The following is a 21,102-nucleotide window of genomic DNA, read 5'->3' on the forward strand; positions in this document are numbered from 1 at the left end:
CATACAAGTTGCCTTTTAAATCATTCTTAAGTGTAAATGTGACATTTCCTCCACTAATCACACTTTCTTCGGCTGAAAGATAATAGAGTTGTCTGACTAGCTCAGCCCTGGTTTTTGCTTGAGTAGTTACTCCAGAATGAATTAGATCCACAGTAGTGTTAAGTTCTTTTTTTTTTTTTTGTTAAGCACTAAGCACATTTAGCATCTCAGTTTGAATGTGAAAATATTCTAAAAGGTGAAAGATGAGTGATTTATATGTAGTACCCAGCATCCTTCTGCCCAGTCCTCATTTTAGTTTGAGCTGATGTCATAACAGATACTTCAGTGCAGAGAACATACTGTATATTTTTCTCAGAACATGAAAAATCCATGCTAATTTCATGCCTGCTAATTCTCAATCTCAGGACAGCTTTAATTAAAATATAAATGACATAGTATTGTTAGTATGGAAGGTATATAATTGTGGCTAATTTTTTTTAATATTAATTTTTTTATTCTTGAAAATCTATGTGCAGGTATGCTCATTTTCATTTTCTCTAACCAAAAGCAAACCACTTGATGCCTTTAGCCATATGGATTTTGTATGCCATTCCGAGCAGCCCAGTCTTATATGGGAATGACTCAACAACTTACTGAATCCAGTTAGCAGCTTTATAGATCATTACTCAAAGTATCTCATAGTCAAGTTTCATAACAGTCCCACTTATATTATCTCACATCCTCCATGTAACTATTCATTAAAGGCAACCATACCTTCTTTCAGCAAATGAGTGATTCACCATTATTTCTAGCTCTTGATTCCCACACCCTACTTCTATCCAACCTTGCTTTTTAATGTCCAAAAGCCATCAATCAGCTTGGGCTGATGTCCCACAATACAGGGGAGTAGTTAAAGGCAATAATTTTGGAGAGATTAATCTTTAATGGCAGTGACTTCTTAAGCATTGTTGAAGCAGTGAGCTTACAAACATGGACCTCCCTTCCCAGGATTTGTATTATGTTTGTGAGAAAGGACAACTTCACTTGCATGGAACGAAATTTGTGCTAGTACAGAGGCCCTGTGAAGAATCCTAAACACCTAAGGTCTGCTCAGACCGCTGACCTCAGGCTTATCTGATGGCAAAAGTGTTGCAGTGTTGCAGAGTTCAGCTGTCATCGCTGTTTTCGCTTACCTCTTCTCATGCTGTCCTGAACACATTCATTCATTTCCTAACTAAACTGGTGTATCATCATTTTTAAGAAGAGGATCTAACTGGCTGCTTCTGCTGATCAGCTTCAAAAACATTGCTACCCAGGGACCTGTCCCTCTCGTTTTGTAAAACGTCAGCTGAATCCTCAGTTGGCAGAAAGAGATGACATCCCATTGCCTTCAGTGGGAATAGGTCAGGAGCTTGAACTCAGCAACTTTTGGGGACAGCCAGACAGGGTTTTTTCCCTCTCCCTTATATCTGTCTAGTTTGGATGTGTAACATGGTTTTACATGAACATGGGGGGGAAAAGGAGGATGTGCTTCAGTGCTTACATGGATTCAGTGAATTACCAGCCTGTGATTTTAGCCCCTGGTTCCACGTTTTTCCTGGCAGCATAGGTGTTGCTTTGTGCTATTCTCACCCCTGCACTATGCTAGCACAGTGGCTGATGTGGCCATTCACTGACCCAGATTGGGAATTTAGTAATTTTCAACCACATCAGCTTGCTAGTGTGGTTCATCACACATGCAGCCAGTCAGGCAGATGTGCTGGTTTAGTGCAGTAGGGCAAATCTGAGGAGCTGTGAGAAGCACCTGGAGACCAGACTGGAGAAAGGTTTGTGCAAACACACTGCTGCTTAGTTTTATTGGTTCACCCAGGTGCTACTGAAATGCTCACCCAGTATTTGTGGAAAAGAAAATAGGTAGAGGCTCAACCTTTAAAAACAAAACCAAAAATAATAACGAAACTGAAAGATTCATTCAACACAGTATGGATCTAACCATGGGCTTTGTAGGTGAATGCTGAGCCTGATCCACATCCTTTCCGTGCTTCCCTGTGGAGATTCTGTAATGTATTGTGGGATATACAGAACTGAGATCTGTTGAAATACAAGAGACTAAGCTTGTGCCGGTACAGATGTGCCAGCAATGTAAGAAAGTTTTCATCCAGCTCAGAAGTGCTTATAAATATTTTGTCTGGCCTATAACTGTCCAAGTCCCATGCAACCTGTGCTTTAAACTGATGCTTCTGCTTCTGTGATGGATTTATTGTGTCAGGGGTGAGATCATTTTAACCCTTCCCCAAGTGGATGGTAAAGTAAAATAACAGTGGTGTCAAGTATCATGATATGGTGGATGGGTATCATGTGTAGGTTTCAGGAATGAGATCTGCAGATACCTCTCTCCCTTTATCTACTTTGTGCTGCTCAGCGATCTGATCTTACTGGGTTGTCCAAACCGTGTCTCTGTGTCCATCTTCTGATAGAGACTACAGTGCAAAATGTCACAGGGGTATTATAGTCTCCATCTTCTTCCTCTTTAAGGGCTACAGCGTATCCTCTGTCATCTCTTCCATTTTAAGGAGGTATGTTCTCTCATTGAATCCACACACACCGCACCTGCGTTGGTTCAGCCATCTCTGCAGAGAGATGGCATCACTGGCTGGGGAGAGAGTTTGTCCATGTGAGTGCAGTGGAGAGAGATGGTGGATGCAGAAGGGAGCGTGAATAGCATTGCAACCCTCTCAGCAGTGGGTTTTTTGTATACTTTGGTACTGTGTATGTTTTGAAACATAACGTTAGAACACCAGCCATCCTGGTGTGTCAAACTTGGCAAAGGAGAGAACAACTTGTGACACTTGTCAAGGTGACTGTTTAGACGTAGCTACCTATAATCTCAGAAGAAACATCTCCTTCCTTGTCTGTTACTGTAGTTCAAATGAAGATGTACAAGCAGAGAACATGGTGTTTAAGGTTATGCCACCAAATTGCTACATCTTATGTACAATAAATACCAGTCACCTCTTCTATACCTCTAAAGTCAGTAATGTAAGAGTAACTTTAGTTCATTTCAGTTAGCAATGAATTAGTAATTCAGTTAGTAATTCAGATCTACGCTGAATTACCTACAAGTAAGCATGTTTGTGGGACTGTGGTGCAGGAACCTGTGGCATGTGTGAGTCTTTCTGCTGAGATTCAGGCAGTCATGTCAAGAATTTGATCTTTTTTTGAGGACAAAGGAGAGTATATATCTTGAACTTGGCTAAGAGAGTCTCCAGTTCAGGGAACAACAGGCTGCAGTACTTTCAAAGTAGTATGTGCCCCCATTAAGCCATTCTTTATTACTGTACAGGATAAGTCATAAATAGTTTATTTGTTCCTTGGCAACTTCACATTTCATGTAAGAACAGAGGAACATGTATGCAGTGGAACTTGTATGAGATCAACATTTTATCCCTGAAAATTATTTAGTAAACACCAAGATTTCCCAAAAACTGGTGATCTTATCAATCCAAGCAAACTTGCAAAGGTTAATAAAAAATTAGCCCTTGCAGCGATGGCTATGAATGAACATATACACTTACATACACTTACATACACATACTTTTATACAAGTACATGGGGTTATTGTGGTGGCTTCTTAATTCTGTACTGCCATTGTATAGATAAGGAACAGGTACAGTAATTATGCAACAGAGCATAAAGTTAATTAGCTTCTATGTCAAAAGGCCACAGTCCCTCCAGTTGGGGCCAACCAGCCACATCTTCATTTAAGGATTGGCATCTCAGATGTCTCCTAGTCCCTGGACTTCCCCAAATTCCCTTGGGATGCAGAATTTCAACTGGCTTGTTTGCAACATTGTTTTGTTAGAAGGAGGACTTTGCCCTTATTTTCAGTTAGCCTGGAGTTGAATGTGAACTTGGAAAGCTGAAAGCGAAGTGTTAACCTCTTGATATAAACTCAGAAAAGCTTAGAAGAGAAAAATGCAGTTCAGCCTATCAAGAATATGCAGCATCTTCTGTGGTTGTTCCTTAGAGCTTTCCTAAGACATCTCTCAGCCCTGAGGCAAATGGGACAAGCAGTTGAGTGACATTTCCCCTTTGGGATGCTGTCTTATATAGTGGACTTTTCTGGTTTTTTTGTTTGGTTGGGGTTTTTTTATTAATGTAGGCAGTGAAAGATAGCTGAGCAGCACTTAGCTTTCCTATCTGCTGTATTTCAACATTTGTCTATAAGGCTAATGAAAGGGTTGCTGGTCTAAAGAGGTTACATCACTTTCAGGGGATAAACAAATACATGATGTGTGATAAGTTACAGCTACACTGAGCTATCTCTGCTACTCAAGTACCTTTCTGCATTTTAAAGACCGTTACATTATGTTATGCTAAAGAGTTGAAGAGTACTGCCACCTAGTTCATCCTCCTACTCCAAAACAGGATCAGCTCTACTTATAGCATTGCTGACAGACACTTGTATAACCAGTCCTTAAAGATTTCCAGCAGTGGGGACCTCACTGCCTTTCCAAGCAAATTTTCAGGCTGAACATTTCTGCAATATGAGCTCATTACTTTCAACTCTTGCTGCTTGTGAATGTTGATGAACAGATTATTACCTAACTGTGCAGCAGCATTTATGTCTTTGTAGCATGTTTTCATGCTTTCTGTTCTTTAGGCTGAGCAATCTTATGTTCTCTCAGTCTTTTCTTATAATTTGAGTTACCTAGACATCTGCTTGTTCTCATTGCTCCCCAGTGATCTCCAGTTGCCTCACATCTTTCTTGAGGTGTGAAGAGGGTACTTCAGCTGAGCCAGCATAGCAGTGTCGAGTGGGGCAGAAGGATGTAATTCCATCTGCATTCCAAGAGTTCATCCCAGAGTGGTACTTGCTTAGGTTAAAGCAGCACAGTGACATCACAGATTCACCTTCAGCTCATGATTCTGTGTGGTCCTTAGATGTTTTGTGTAGTGCTGCTTTATGCCTAGTTGTTCCCCATCCTCTGTGCATGCAGATTGTTGTTCTTGGCTAAATACAGCAGCTTTCACTTGGTCTGGTTGTCAGAATTATTCAGCTTTTTCAGTTTGTCAGGATTATTCTAATCTTGTCTTCAGTTATGGTTAATGTAATATACCAGTTAACAAACACTTCTGCTGCGTCACCTATTCCATTAGTGAAAATATTGCGTCTCCAGGAGTTAGGTTGAAGAACCCTACAAGAACAATCCTTCAGATTTAGCTGAACTGTGGATAAATCCTCCCAGAAACAACACATTATTGACAACTACTACAGCCATTTGAAATATCACCTTTTTGTAGTAATCACCAGTATTGATCACCAATTTTCTCATCTACATTATGCAGTTCCTTCCAACATTAATCATTTAGGGAGACAAGTTTTTACTACCTAATTTTATGAATTGGATTTAGTATTTTTCTTCTTTTTTTTTTATTATAATGTTTAAATTATTTTCCTAAGATTTTTCAGCTTTGTCTGAAACTGCTTGGAGCTGCCAATGGATTCTTGTTTTGTGGCATGTTGATCTTAGACCATTTTTTCTTATCTGGTTTAGCTGACTGTGAAGATATGTGCCATATGCACATACACATGCCCCCACAAACACCTGCCCCCCCAGTGTTTGCTACTTCCTGCAATTTATTGTTTCATTTATTGATTATTGATTTATTAGCTCGTTACCCCTTTATAGATGGAAATTAGGTTGTTTTTACTAGATTTGCTCAATACATCCATGTTTTCTATTTTTTTTTACTTTTTGTTTCCATTGTATGCTTACAAGTCGTTTCATTACCTGCACCAGTCTTTCTGGGAAATTAAAGTAAAGGCAAATGGTCTGTAGTTTCTATGGCTTCCTAGCTTTTTTTTTTTCACGTTTTCAAAAAAAGCACTCTGACCTTTTCCAAACATTTTTTACCTTACTTTGTCCTCTACAGGCTCTCAAAGACAACTGAGAACAGCTCTGAGATTTGTTCTACTGATTCCTAAAATATCTTAGGGCAAAGTTCATGTCTTGGACAATTTGAGAACATTTGGTTTACTCTGGTGCTCCCTGTGTATTCCCCGTTCTGTGCTGAAATCTCATTCCTTCTTTCCTGATATTCATTCCTGCTAGTGGGAGGATCACTTGGCCTTTTTCAGTAAAGTCATAGCAAAAAATGGTATTTTGATCTTCCCAGTGTAATGTCTCAATGGCTTTCTTTCCTTTCTTGAGTGTCAGACCAATAATTTCACTATATTCATGGAATCACACATCTCATTTTGTGCCCTGACTTTTTAGTCTTCATGTCCACATGATGTTTTATTGCATGATGCTCCTATTATCTTACTGTAAGTGGTGTTCACTATGCATACTTCCGATTACATTCACATTTTTATTTTCATTAAGAGTAACCCTAATATTAAGGGTGCAATGTGCCAAACGTGGCAGCTACAGTTTTCCAAACTAATGTTCATTTTGACAACTGTAAAAGTTCTGGCGAGTGCACGTCATTGGTATATGTTGTCATCTTTTGGCTAGTTTCAATAGTGCTGGGACATTTTCCCCCTCATTATGTTCAAAATAATCAGGCAAGCCTGTCCTACAAGATCTGGACTCTCTGTCTGTCATCATGGTCCAAATGTATGACCTGTATAAATGGGATCCACTGAGAGAAATGTTTAACAGCTTGACAGTTTTCCTGTGTGTTAACAGTAGTTTAATCTGCTGGCCAATAGTTATCCTTACTTTGAGAACTTTTTCTGAGTTGTCTTCCCAAGGCAGCAGCTGTCAGAAAAACGATGAGAACAGGTTTCTTGTGACTGTCTGTGTGGAACCACTCTATCCTCAGGGAGGGAAAGTGGGGAATTTCTGCATCTCCAAAACAAATCCAGTTAGCCAGATTAAGGCTTATAAAACCTGACATTTCTGAGAGGAAAAGTATCGTATGGACTAGAAGGAAATAGCAAACAACACTTAATTGCGCAAGTGGCTGCAGAATTTTCCCCAGCTTTGACATGTGCTGTCAGCAGCCCCATTGAGAAACTCCCTATATTTGCACACACGCAGCTACAAATGCTTTTAAGTTGCCTTCTAGGGCTGCAGGATGGCCGGGGGGGCAGGTGCTTTTAATGTATTGATTTTCCTCAAAAAAAAAAAAGTGGGTAAGTGATTTCTCCTAACTTCTGCTTTCTATTCGAGTCCCTCTTGTCTTCTAGTCTCAGGTTAACTCATCTCTTCCTTCTCCCTTCTTTTTCTCACCATCCTGTTTTCTTCTGTTTTCTCTTGGGTTTAGTTTGCCACTTAAGAGCCTTTTTGGTTATCCTGATGTTGGCTCTCCACTCTTCCTGCCTGGTCCATTCTGTATGGGATGAGTTGCTGTCTCTTGCCACAGCCTGTTTTGTTTCCAGAACTACTGTACAACGTGCAGAAAAGAAAGGTGACTAGAAGTGTGAGTTCATGGGAACAGTAACCTGAAAGAAGGGTAACTCAGAGGGTTTGTGCCTGCACTTAGATAAGTTCCCTCTCTATATCAGTTTGCTATTTGACCTTGGAAAAGCCATTTAGGTTCTTGGTCTGAGTCCAGAGCCATGTTCCTCTTTACTTCAACTCTTAACAAGTGTAGAGGGAACTTAAACATCTAGCTCCTAGGACTGGTGTGGACAAAACCACTAATCTCAGTGATGAATGTACCTAAAACAGCATTCAGACCTTCCCATGCACTTGTCTGCTATCTAACTTTGTAGACTTTTATTTTTTCTAGGACTCAGTGGAGATACATCTGAACCAGCTGTCACTCCCATCCATCTTCATTTCTTAGGAGAATGAGTTGTTTTAAATTCTCATAGAAATTCCCTTTTTACTCGATTATTAAATATGTTTTAATTTGACAGCAATGTTATTTTTAGTAATACTTTTTGTAGCCCTTAGTATTAACATCTAGTTGGTGGAAAAAACTGCTAAATATTTATACTTCTTGTCTTTGATCTTTCACTCAGAAGAACTGAAAAGGTATCACACTTAACATTTTTATTATAAATATTGTAGATAGCATTTGAAAGAGTCCAAATTCACCTCTCTTGTTGGATTTGTTCGGATTATTGAGTGGGTTGTCACTCATAAGTACAGGTGGCATTTCAGTTGCCAATGGTTGGAAAATTTTGAGTGATACTGTTGCACCTGATGACCAGTAATGGAATCATTAATATCACTGTTTGAAAGAAGTTTTTTCCATCCTCTTACCTGCACACTGTAGCTCAGAGGGAGATGAATATAATGTCTTCGCACAAGAAGCGAACTCCGCAAACAGTGTCTTCCAGGGTTCTCGAAACAGAGACAGGTTGTGTCCCTCATCCAATCCAGTACTAGCCAGTTACCCTGGTAGGGCACAAGGGATTGTGAATGAGGTACCTAAGTCATGAAGTTCTGCCAGAATCACAGAGCCTGTTGCTGCCAAAGATACCTTCTTCTACCACTAAATTACGAGGGATTTAGGAGGTCAAGAAAAATGTGGAAAAAGTGGGAGAGCCAGCAATGACAGAAAATATGTTGATTTGTTGTTGTTTTACTCACTTAAAATGTGAATTTTTCTTTAAGAATTTTCTGGCTGGTAGCCAAAATGCTTCAGCTGCCAGTTCTACCAGGACTTCCAGGTAATGCTTGCTTCTGTTCTCCTCAGTATGTCAGTATTGGATATGTCAGCCAAGTTTCTTTTCCAGAAAGAGGACGTGATCCATCATAGGAATTTTTTGCCTTGATCCCTCATGGGAAATGTAGTCCTGCCATTGTTTCTGAACTAAACACGGAAGGAGAAAGTCAAGGAGCTTAGATGCCAGTTCTCATGAGACACAATATCAAATTGAGTTATTTTGTTCATTTGTTTGCTCAGTTAGAGAATGCTTAAGTCTCTAGTGGTCAATTTTTTTTAACAACAAATAACAAAAAGTATTACCCCTTCATTTTGTTTTGGTGAAAACACGATTAGACTTTGAAAAGCCTTTGGCATGGAACCTTTTCAGTCAAACCTAGGGAAAGTGAAGCAAAATAAAACTCTGTACTGTACACAAAATAGGTATTCTGTCCTGTCTGATGCCGAGACTATCTATTTTTCTCTCTTACTTTCAGCATCCAATTATTTTTCTATGTTTAGTACATAAAATTAAGTGTCTCAAGTATTTTACCAAGCAACCTTCTCTTATTTACCACCGCAATGGGTAGAAGTTATTTCACTGGATTTTGTATATGTGTGTTTGTATCAGAAAGTTTGCTTTTCTCTATCTTTATTCCACCTGTGCAGTATCCTGTCACAGTGATAACCCTGAAGAAAATGTAGGGTTTTGTCCCCGTTCCAAGTCTCACAGGTTTGCACATGTTCTGGTCTTTGCGTGCATACCCACTGCATGACTTTCTTTCATGGCTGAAGGGCTCAGCCTTAGGAAGTTGAGAGATCATTCCATGCACGGGGTTGAATTTATCTGGCATGATGAGTGCTCCGGGGTTACTATGCTGACAACAAGGAAAGTCTTGAAGATATTCAACCTCTAGCCTATTCTTGAGTCTTCCTGGATTTAGAGCGGGATTTGCAACCGACTCACTTGATGGACTGGTAAGCCCCTAAAAATGGAGGAGACCCAGTGTGAACTGAATGCATAAAGTTCATCTTACAAGAAGGGTAACTCTCAGTCGCATCCAACTTTCAATCCACATGAAATGGATTCCTCCATATTGGCATGGATCAGATATGATGGAAATTTCTGTCACCTGTGTTTGATAGATGATTTTCCCGAAGAGACAGAGATCGGAGGACAATCAGTCATCACCAGTCGTGAAATCCATCCCCTTGAGAACTGTTTTCATACCTGCTTTACAACCACTGATCATTGCTTTCTTCAAGGAATCAATGAGTCATTGTCCTTAAAATGAAAAGAAAAAACACAATCCCAAATTCCAAGACTTAGCAGTTTTTTCTGCCCTTCGGTGGCAGCAAAAGTCTGTATCACAATTAGCTTATGATCCTGTGGGTACTCTGGATTTTCTTTTAGTATAATGGAGAATGGTACTTTTCTTCTTCACCCTAGTGATATATCGTTGTTGCCTGCACGTAATGGATTCCATTACTGTTGGTGCTGTGAAGCTTAAGAGCTTTTTAATAGGAAGTGCTTGAATCTGAGATGGGTTGACTGTATCCTTGGCTGGTTACTGACTCTACTGTAACAGTGCACAAGGAAAATACTCTCTCAGTTTCTTGTGTGACTGAGTCTGTTTACAAAAGTTTAGCAGAAAAGACCTTACACTGCTCACATTAGTTCTTTTGCTGGCCTGTGTCAGCAAACCAAGGTGATCTGTTGGAATGAGAAAAGGTCATTAGAGGCCAAAGTGCTGGGCCAAAGCACAAGTAATTGCTTGAACTGTTTCACTAAACATTTAGTGAGTACATCTTACAACCAGGTGACTTTCAGGTGTTGCCTATGAAATAATTTTTTTCAGTATTTATCTATTTGTATCTCTTCCTGCATGCAAGAAATGAATTGGTTAGATGATAGATTTAGGCAGAAAAAGAAAGTCATGATCAAAGCTTTCTAACAAATCCAATGTATTTTGAATACTGGACAATGGCTTAGGTCCTACATATGGCTAACAGTGTCTCAGTGACTGAGAAGCTGAAAAGTTTCCAAGTGCTTTCATTTTTCATCCACCTTTCATTATCTTAACTAGAAGGTGTAATTTATGTTCTTTGTCATTATATCCCATAGCGTGCTCTTTATCTTTCTCAGTAATCTGGCTATTAACAGAATTTTGACTTTTTTTTCCTACATGAGGAGAGAAGCTTAAGATGGAATTAATAGTAAAGAAAGAATGAAAAGGTCAAGCAGGTTCAGGGTTTGGTATTCAGATACAGATTCCACCAAGTCCAGTTAGAAAAGAGCAAAAAGTCCACTGCTGTCTTAGTTTTGTGAAATAGAAGAACAGTATTTCAGTCCAACCATATGTCAGTGAACATGCATGTCTTTCAAAGTGACCACCAAAAAAATCCACAGTAGTCAAGTAATGTTGACAGTCTCAACATGCTTATGTTGACCTAAACTATCTTTGAACCATCCTTCTGTCAGATATCAGCTGGAAGAGGTGTGCAAGAGGAATGACCATTCCCTGCTTTCTGTGGGTTTAAAACAATTCTTTCTTCTGGAGGTGATGCCTTTCACTGGCATCAAAATCACCTTAAACAAAACATGTCCCTTTTTAAGAATATGCTGTATGTACAATATGCTCTTCCAGAGAGATGAAGTATTAGCATTTGAAAGGACTGATGAGAATGCATATTTAGGAAAGACCTTTGTTCAGAGAATTACTTCTATATTCTATGTGCATATCACCATGGTAATTGAATTATTTGCCACTGACATAAGGTATATAGCACAAGCCTTTTGCCATTTTCCATGATGTACTTCTTAGCAAAGAGTGCCACTTGTCACTTTAAGATTTATAGGAGGATATTTAGCAGTTGTGTCTACTATCATAGGAGATGGATGTGGTTTGAAAACGTGAAACAAAAAGGAACAGGTAATTAATTATATCTTCTTGCAGTTTAATATTCCTCCCCATTTCCACTTAAACCGTGAACCATTCTGGAACTGCTGGAGCCACAAAGCAAAACCACAGCTGTGCTCTCCACGTGGCTTTTTCTACTGGAATGCTACTAACATGAAACAGTATTTTTGTTTCTTCCCATCATCACCGCTTTCAGGGCACTGGTGCAAATAAAACAAGCCTTTCTCTTTGTTGAGGTCATTCCGTGCATGCTCAGAGCATGATGCTGATCTCTGTGAAGGGTGTAGCAGCCACTGAGTACTGTGTGAAGGTTTATGTAAGGGAATTACTTGATTAATCTTTTTGGGGGAGATATAGGATACAGACTGCCATGGCAGGAACTGGGAGACCCTCAAAGAACCTCATTAACATGACTCACTAAACAGAGAGAAAATAATCTCAAATATTTGTGCTACCATGTGTGTAGATCTTTCATTTTGAATAGTATTCCGTAGGAAAAGGTGGAATAATAGGTATGGTGGTGAATACTACTGCTTAGTGAACTGCTCAGCATATGAAAGAGATGGTACTCTTTTTTGCTCCTTCATGCTGTGGGTGATTGTCATCTCTAGTTTTCTGTTCCTCAAAGTCAATCCAGCTTTCTAGAAAAGTGTGTAGTTCTGTGTTGTTCTCACCACATAAGAGCAGGGGTAACCTCCCTGCAGAAGTCTCTGCCGATGGAGAATAAAACACAGTTAAAGAGTAGGGATTTCCCCCACTCACTGCTGTCTGTTTTATCTCCCTCTGCCAGTACAGGATGGAGAAGTTTTCATTCTTGTTACAGTACTGCATGTAGAAGAGAAAAACAACAATGCCAAGAATTTATTCTTTATGCAACATTTTATTTACCAAATGACCCAGGGATTAGTCTTATGTAATGACTGAGACAGGTTCCCCTGTCAGGATATTTAAGTGCTTTGCTGTTGGTAGCTTCTGGGATCAGCTTTCTAGACAAGTAGCATTTAAAGCATCCTTCTGTGGTTTTCCATGAAGGGAAAGCTTACACACATGTATTAATTTTTGTTGCCTAACACACCCTTTCATTCTAGCCCTGGTGCCAGTGTCACATTGCTTTCATGTTCGTTTTATTAGACTAGTGGCAGACTAAGGCCCCTTCATTTCTTGTTATGCATAGATATCAAGCTGAAATATCCAAACATATACATTGACCTTCAGGTTGACCTCATGCCATGAATCTGACCTGGCAGGGATCAGCTCCCTAGCACATGGAGGCAACTGCGTGACAATCCTGAAAAATGTGAGGCAAAGCTGTTTCCTTGCAAAATCATATGAAAGAGCATTAGGCATTGTTTCACTCCAGTGTTTGTTCATGGTCCGTATCTTGTTTCCTCCTGTGGCGTCAGAATAAATCCCTGACTTCCTTTTCCCTTTGAGCAGTGCTTCACTGTACTCCCTGTGTTTCATTACCTGAAAGCCGCAGGCTGGTGCAGAGGAGCCTTGTGACACTAAGATCAGCTGAAGCCTAATGGAGAGGAGTCCACGTGACTGCAAACCGCGTGGACTTGTCTGGCAGTGCAGTTTAGGTAAATAAAGCCCAATGTGCTCACTGCTAATCTTCTAAATTTTTTTTCTTTTTCTTTTTTTTTTTTTTTTTTTTTTTTTTTTTTTTTTTTTTTTTTTTTTTTTAACCCAGTGATGCTGCTGTTCTAGGTTTTGGCCTCAAAATTTTGTTTCTCAGAATAGAGAGCTGCTGCTTCCGTATTGTCAGGCTGCAGCATGACATGCAGCAGAGAGTTCATTATGCATTAGCAGAGCCATCTTTAAGGTAGGCAAACAGTCTGTAGCTCTGCAGAACAAAAGAAAAGCAAGAAAGGGAATGAGCAAAGGTAGTATTTGCTGACAATAATTTTTTTCAGTTGCAGCTTATGGCAGGGATTAACCACAGTGTCTTAGTATTTTATTTGGGAGTGGGAGGCAGGGAAGTATTAGGGGAGGGAAGAGCTAAGTATTCTTCCCCATCTCCCTTGAAAGGTTAGTATTAGTACTCTGAAAACAATGCTTAAGGTTTTGAAATTTGCGGTGTGCCTTTTATTGAAATAGCATTGAACCATTATACTCTTTCTTTCTAATTAGTAACAAAGATGCAAAAAAACCGAGTTAAAGGTGGGAGAAAAATGTAGCATCCAATATTGCATTCAGGCAAGCTTATGTGAAGCCAGCCATGTGTTGTTGTAACTTCATTTTATGCTTATAATTGAATTAAGATTAATTACATTTAATGCAATCCCACAAGAAACTATTGTCCTGACATATTTCATTTGCTTCGTGAAGGAATGGCTCACTGGGATGGAGGGAGGGGGGATACAGAAACACGTGAGTCAGGAGTAATTGTCACCTTCAGTTAGCCATGATCAATGAAGAAACAGTGTTGTAGATACCCCTATATCCGCTTACAAGCAAACTTGTGTTTACATCACATTAAATGGTGGTAATGACTATTCCATCATGAGATATATTCCCAATATTTACAAGACTTCAGGATCAAACCTGTGACTGTACACCTTCTAGATTTTCATCTGAAGCAATTTGCAAATGTTTTTGATCAGGTGTATTACCGTAGCACCTTTAAAAACTGAAATACTACCAGCTGTAGTGATGTTTGCCAACCTGGTTTTGAAAATTGTTTCTGTTGAGCCCCGATTCATTATCCCTCTGTCTTATTCAAATTTCTTACTGACAGTGTAGCATCTTGCCAGTCCCATTTACTTGCTTTCCCCCCGGGTCTGTCCTCTTGACTGCTTTGCAGAGGTGGAGCAGAGCAGAGCAACACCTTCCCAGTAGTTACACCTCCCCCTTTTTCTCAAAGATCACTTTTCCACAGCATTTAACCTGCACACAGGGAAAGCTCTTGGCTGGCTTTTAGCAGTTAACTGCAGTCAGCTTAACACTTTATGAAATGCAGTTTGCCCTTTCCAATACCAGCCAGATTTAACTTGCTTTATCTTCAGAGCACACAAAAAAAGAAGGGATGCTTTAATTTGAAGTTATCTTTTTTGTTGTAAACTGCCAGTGGGAGCAGGGCAAGCTTCCCACCCGTGTCGGGTGGAACAGAGTTTGTATCAAATAGCTATTCTGAGGTAAAAACTAATTGTATTAAATAGCTATTGTGAGGTAAAAACTATCTATGCCTGTTTTTAGTAGGATTTGAGGTTGAAATTAGTATCTTGAGAATTATCTTTGTCTATAAACACAATCTTAGTTCTAATCAAATAGTCATAATAAACATGGATTCTAACATGAAAGAATTTCAGGAGAGAGATGACCCAAAGCTTGCTAAATGCCTTTGTGTGCCATTAAATGCAGAGTTCTGCCAGTCTGGGAGCTCCTTCTGCCTGATACTTGATCTCTGGTCTCCTATTATTTTTCCCTTCAGATTTTCTCTCTTTCACTGAAGTGAGTGTTTACCTTTGAAAGAAGAAGCTGTGTGGGCTCCATTTGACACTAAAAAGTATTCCAGAACTGCCATTTAAATTCAGTAACACAAGCACTCCAATTACAGAGGTGCCCTTGCAAGAGCTAGGTACTCCAGCCTGCTTTTGATGGAGAGCAACATTTTTTTCACTCTTACTCAACTTACTAGTTTGTCCTGGGTTTTCATTAACTTGTCTCTGCCTAACCAGCAACTCTTAAATACTTTTTGCCCCCATCATTCCCTCTTCTCTATTCCTTTTCCATGTTCTCCTTTGTCATTTTCTTTCCATAGTGCAGGGTAAGAAATTCTGCACTGCTGTTTGGTGCTCCACTTTGGGAGCGATAACTGCCTTCATCCTCCATCTCTGTCCTTCTCCCACAAATGAATACTTGGTCATCACAATACTTCAGATGCATTTTATTCCTGTTTCTAATTTACAGTGAAGGCAAAGAAATGAGAAAGAAGTGTTTTACTCTGTTTTGCAGCTGTTTATTCAGTCTCCTTCCCCAGGCTGAGGCCTGGATGGTAAGGCTGTGAGATGCCCCACATCAGCTGGTAACATCGCTCTCCAGTGCACAGAGGTTGCACGGTGTTTTCCTTATGCCCATCACCACCAGCCCCACTGATCTGAGTGGGGTATGTGTGCCCAGTGCTCACTCAAATAGCCCCATTAGCACCGAAATGAGAGAGCTGTGGTGTCAGCAGCGGTTCAGTGGTTAGTTAGCACAGCCCTCCTCATGGGATTGTTTACTCTGGTAAGAAGCTACCCCACTGCAATATAAGTTGAGGTGTAAGGTGGACTTCAGCAAAGGCCTCTGCGAAAATTAAAATTCAGGTCAGTCCCACATCTCTGGACTGTGTATTTTAGCATTAAGGTGATTTTCAAGCAACAGGAACAAAATTAGACCACAAATAAAAATGATCCAGAGGGTAAGTGTTTGGCCTCATGTATTTGCATTTGTAGGCACATGTATTTATGAGTCCTCCTTTGGTCTGTGTTTTGTAGGACGAAGAAGGTCAGCCATTGCTACCGGATCGTTTACCGCCACCCGGAGAGGACTTTGACGCAGGACGAGGTGCATCGCATCCATCAAGCTATTGAAGAGTCAGCAGTTCGAGAACTTGGGGTTGAGGGCAGGTTCTAGCACTGCTGGTCTGAAGCCCTAATGACAGTTGCTTTTTTTCTTTCTTTCCTTTCTTTTTTTTTTTCTTCTCTTTTCAGGGTTTTAGTTTGCAAGAGAGGGGTTTTGTGACTGAATGTAGAACAGGGAAAGCGATTGATAAATGGGCAGTGGTAAAACTAGCAGGTAATAAACATTACTACTGAGAAATCATTGACAAAGTGCTGGTGCTTTATTTTAAGAAATGGGAGAACAGCAGTAATGTAAGATTTCCCTCCTGTTACGATAAGAAATACACTGCCTGGTGGTTTTCTATGTTGTTAATTGGTCCCTGGGTTCCATTAAACCGTAAATACTTGGCATTATTTCTGTGTTGACAGGATCTTCTGTCCATGTAACAAGTGAAGCAAATCAGAGACATAGATTAGCTCAGGGAAGAATAACCCATCTTGCTGTCCGCCCCTCCCTCTTTTTTTTAAGTAAGAAATGTCAGATTTTCCTTCAAGAAACTTTCCAAGAAGTACATCTTGAAAAGTTTGGCTCTCTTTACTTTCAGAGCCCATGGGTGTTACTTTCATCAGCTATACAGAGAAGGACCCACTGTGGCTCCAGGGCCAGACTTGGCTGTCTTCAAATGCTGGGGTCATTGGCAAGTTTTTCCTGTTAGATCCTCTTGCTCCCACAGGAGCAGAGCCACTCAGTGAGTTGCTCCAAGCTGTGCCATCTTCCCCAGGGAAGAAACTCCCTTGTCGCACTTCTCGCATAGGCACCAGTACAAGATAAGTCTCTTCCCCTGTCACCACCAAAGGATTGATATCACCTGGGGCAGGACGGCAGAAAAGAGAAATTCTTCCCTGCAGTGGCCTGAAAAGCAGCTGCCTTGATCTATCACAGTATCTTACTTTCTAGCAGCAGTGTCTGCTCAGGAATTTGACCTTTAAGGCAGGAAACCAAACTAAAATGGGATCTCCTGCTATTTGAGGCACCAGTCGCTTTACAGGATGCTTGCCTTTTTCATTGCAGGTTATAATAAGTAAATTCTGGTGATGATTTGATGCTAGGGCCTGTAGAAGTGTTCAAATGATCTGATAAATACTTGATGAGCCATTGCAGATGCTGATATGGAATATGGGACCTGTTTTTGCTTGTAATGGTATTTCATACAGTCTTGCAGGTCACATCTGGTTGCCTTGTGCAGGCAACATTCCCTCCTTCAGGGAAGAAGGCAATAAAAATGCTGCAGTAAACAACATCTAACACAGATTTATACCTTATCAAGAAACATCTGTGCAGCAGGCTCGTACTCAACCATAAGAAGCCAGTCACTATTGCAGATGTGACAGAAGCACAGAGCTTATTTTAATTTCATTACTCAACATATTTAGCTGTGTAAACAAATCCTAATCTAAATCGTTGTTTTGTTATCCAAATAACTTGATTATGAAAACAATATGCTAGACTTTCTACAAGGCAAAAAGAATGGGTTCCGTTTAGGCATCAGAAAAACCTACTTGGTTATTTTTAAACCATCGTCTACTAAGGTCCTTAAATAAAGGATAAACATCCATTTGATGTTTCTCTGTCTCTTCATCCTTCACCTTTTCAGGATACTCAGTGAGGACCACTGAAGAGGAAGAGCACTTCCCTGAATTGCACTGAGCAGTAATTGTTCCAAGGCAGGGCCTAATCAATGCTGCCACATGGGGCAGCAGATTATGTGGATCTTAACTGATGGAATTGCTTATGGAGAAAGTACAATAACCTGCCTGCTGTATGAAAGAACTAAGTCTCTTGGGAAAACAAGACACTATCTGGGGTGAAGTAGATGACAAGATTTCCCTTTTAATTTATTATTTATTGAAGTTTCCCTTTTCTGCTCCCTAAATCCTTCCGTTCTTCTTTCATTCTGATCAACTAGTTTTGAGAGCATAAAAATCTGGGGAAAGCAAGGAGAAAACTGGACAATGAGTCTTTGTCACTGCAGCCACTGGCTCCCATGCATGGCTTTGCAAGGCAATTTGGATTTTCTTGGATCAGCCAATCTCCAGTCACTAACATCCACCGTGTTTGACTCGATATCTCTTTTCCAACCTAAACAATTCTATGATTCTATGTGCCTGCACTCCATTGAGCATGGGCTCCCTGCGACAGCCAGGTCTTGGTGGAGTAATGTTATTCTTTGAAACCTGAAAGATTAATCTCACGGGCTAATAGGATAAGGGGGAAATGCAAAGCTTTCCCTGAAGCTGACCTAATACCATGGAATCATCTTCCGGAGTAGGTGTTTTCATAGCAGCAACTTTCAGACAAAAATGTGAACTATTCCATTAAAAAAACCAAACAGCTTCTTCAGGAGCAAGCACAATTCAATCACATGAATGCCTGTAAAATCATAAGGGCTGGCTGTGAGCATAATATAAACACTTGGGTAAAACTTTGTCACATATATTCTTGGATTAATCTACTCTAAAGACCTATTGTTCTGACAAAGATACACCACAACTAGCAAAGCAGACCTCAGATGAAAAGGCATCAGAGTTGCATTTATACTGCTGTCCTTTGGAAAATATGTTTTTCCCTTTAAAGCCTGACCTTAATTTTACTGGGGAAATTCGCTGTGGATAGTAGTAAACTATCAAACCATATGATCCCTTGTGGATACCAACAGAGAGCCCATAAGAGTCTTAAGGTTGTAATAGCCATTATTTATTTTACCGCTGATCAGGGACATAGGATGCTAACAGCATCTTGGAGACTAGACTGATCCTTGGTGGGAGTGTGGAAAACTTGACTGAGGAAGTCCTTGGTACAGTCACTGCCCAACCCTTGTCAAAGGAAAGGAGATCCTCTGCTGTCACTTGGCTTTTCTCAGGACATATTTAGCACAAAGGTAGGTGAACTACCTTGAAGACCAAGAACAATGTAACTAACAAGATAAGATCCCTTGCTAGTCTCTGCTCCCCTAAAATCTGTTTCATGAATGTTCCTCAACGTTGGATGGGCTACAAGTCTAAAAAAGGCAGATGAGTTCCTCAATATCAAAGTGAAACCATGCCATATGGGAATATTAAGGGGAGCAGCATTGGAGTAATTACTGTGCATGCTGACTGACTAGTGTAGTGACAGGCACAATGCGCTGCTGCTTGTTTTTATCAGCTGCCTGTGTTTATTTTTGTGTGCCTCTGGGTTTTATATCAGCATCCTTTAATAAAAGAGAAAAAAGTCAATTGTAGCAAAAGAAGCTACACATCCCCAGGAATACTAGCTGGGGATTTGTGTGACTGAACAGTATGTATGGTTTAAATGTTCTGGGCGCTGGTTTTGTTTGTGGTTGCCATTGGTTTTCAAGCTAACCATGATTCTTCAAAGACTAAAGATTTAGCTTTAACATGCAGTTTGGGATCTTCCCAGTGAACTGGCAGCAGATTTATGGTGCACTTAAGTCTTACCTGGTTTTGATATTCTTATTGAAGGTGCTGCAATGGAAATGTGTTGTGATCTAGATAGGCAGTAAATGGCTCTGTGTCTTTAGCCTTGAGACTGCAGTGACCTCTGCCATAGTATTGCCAGGCACAATCAAACAGTTGCACAAATCTGAAATCAGTTTTGTACCGAGAATCCAAACTATGTTAGTAAATCACTGGTGGCCATCGTTTCCCTTCCATTGAGGATGTTACTGCTGTCCCTTCTGCAGCTGGTAGCCATACTGCAGCACTGAATTTACTATCTGCTTACTCTGTGCACCTGTATTGAGTTCCCAAGTATGAACAAATTGGTCTCAGCCCTTGAATACTTTCATGTAGCGATTAGCTTTTTTTTAAAAAAATGGGGGGAGGGGGGGAAATTGTGGGCTTTTTGTGTGTTTGGTAATTTTTGTCTACAGTGCATTTCAACTCTCCCAGGTAAACACACAGGTATGGGAGTACTCTTTGGTGGTTCATTGAAGTAAACAGAGGGAGTCTTGCCCTGAAAAGCAGAATTATGTCCATCTTATTGAGTTCATATTTGGGTAAAACTAAAAAAACCTTGTCTTCACTGTGGGTTGACTGAAGATTGGCTGGTGCTCATTAGTTAAAGCAAGGTCAGAAAGCATTCTGTCTTGCATCCACCCCCCCAAACAACATAGACACAAGGACATTCTGTCAAATTCAGTGTGAGCACATAAAATGGTTGTGCTGGGTATTTGAGGCCTGCTAGTTGGTATCACTGAACTATCTCCATCAAAGATAGTTACCATCTGGGAGAGGAAATGAGTTTGTACTTCAGCTCTGAAATAAGCAGCCATATTTTTGAAGCTAAGAGCTCTCTTCAGCTGCTGCCTGCTGTGCATCTTTGCTCAGAGAAGACTGTTTCCGTAAAACAGATTTGCTTTCTGGGTAAAACAGGCCATATTGACTAATTACACACATCCTGATCAAATTTTAAGATTTGTGAGCATTGCCTCTGAAGGGCCACCAAAACAGTGCTCTGTTTTGGTGAGGCAGTCTTGTGAGGACCTTGAACAAATTTGTAGGGGACAAGAAACCAGTCTTTGGTACTTACTACCTGCTTTTAAATGTTAGTGCAGTTCAACACAGAGCTGGGTAAAGGCACTGACTTCTCCAGAATCTGTTGTATAAGCTTTGATCATCATTAACATCTGATGCACTCAAATGTTTGGCAGGTTTTGTGCTTTTGTGCCTTTCTCATATGGCCTCTGTTATTCTATTTATGTTCACTGTTAACTAAGTAGAGTCTGTTTTAGTCTACCTATTATACTTGGACTACTGACATGACCTGGTTTCCCCTTTTCCGTTTTGCTTACCTTCTCATACAGTTCTTGCTTTAAAATTTGGTGTAACTTTGGTCAGGAAACAGAGTCAGGCTTCAGGCAGGGAGATTTATTATACCACAGCCTACAACCTGTGCTCCCACACCGCATTACTGCAGGGTCTCTCTGTGCTCAGCCTCTGGATGCAGGTGATTAACATGCGGTCCAGGGAATTGTGCCTCTGTCTGCTCA

At 40.3% G+C, this 21,102-nt stretch overlaps 1 protein-coding gene across 4 annotated transcripts in view; it reads left to right on the plus strand.

Moving 5' to 3' along the window:
* FARS2 (phenylalanyl-tRNA synthetase 2, mitochondrial) overlaps positions 1–16,317 on the plus strand; it is a 237,463-nt gene extending 221,146 nt beyond the window's left edge. For all 4 annotated transcript variants that reach the window (XM_029961409.1, XM_029961410.1, XM_018076885.2 and 1 more), the window contains one exon: positions 15,986–16,317. In XM_029961409.1, the coding sequence (XP_029817269.1) occupies positions 15,986–16,124 (139 nt within the window). In that variant the 3' untranslated portion in view covers positions 16,125–16,317. The remainder of the gene's footprint in view (positions 1–15,985) is intronic.
* The last annotated feature ends 4,785 nt before the right edge of the window (positions 16,318–21,102 follow it).

This window comes from Manacus vitellinus, unplaced genomic scaffold (assembly GCF_001715985.3).
Source record: "Manacus vitellinus isolate BGI_N305 unplaced genomic scaffold, ASM171598v3 scaffold_33_pilon, whole genome shotgun sequence".
Classification (NCBI taxonomy): domain Eukaryota; kingdom Metazoa; phylum Chordata; class Aves; order Passeriformes; family Pipridae; genus Manacus; species Manacus vitellinus.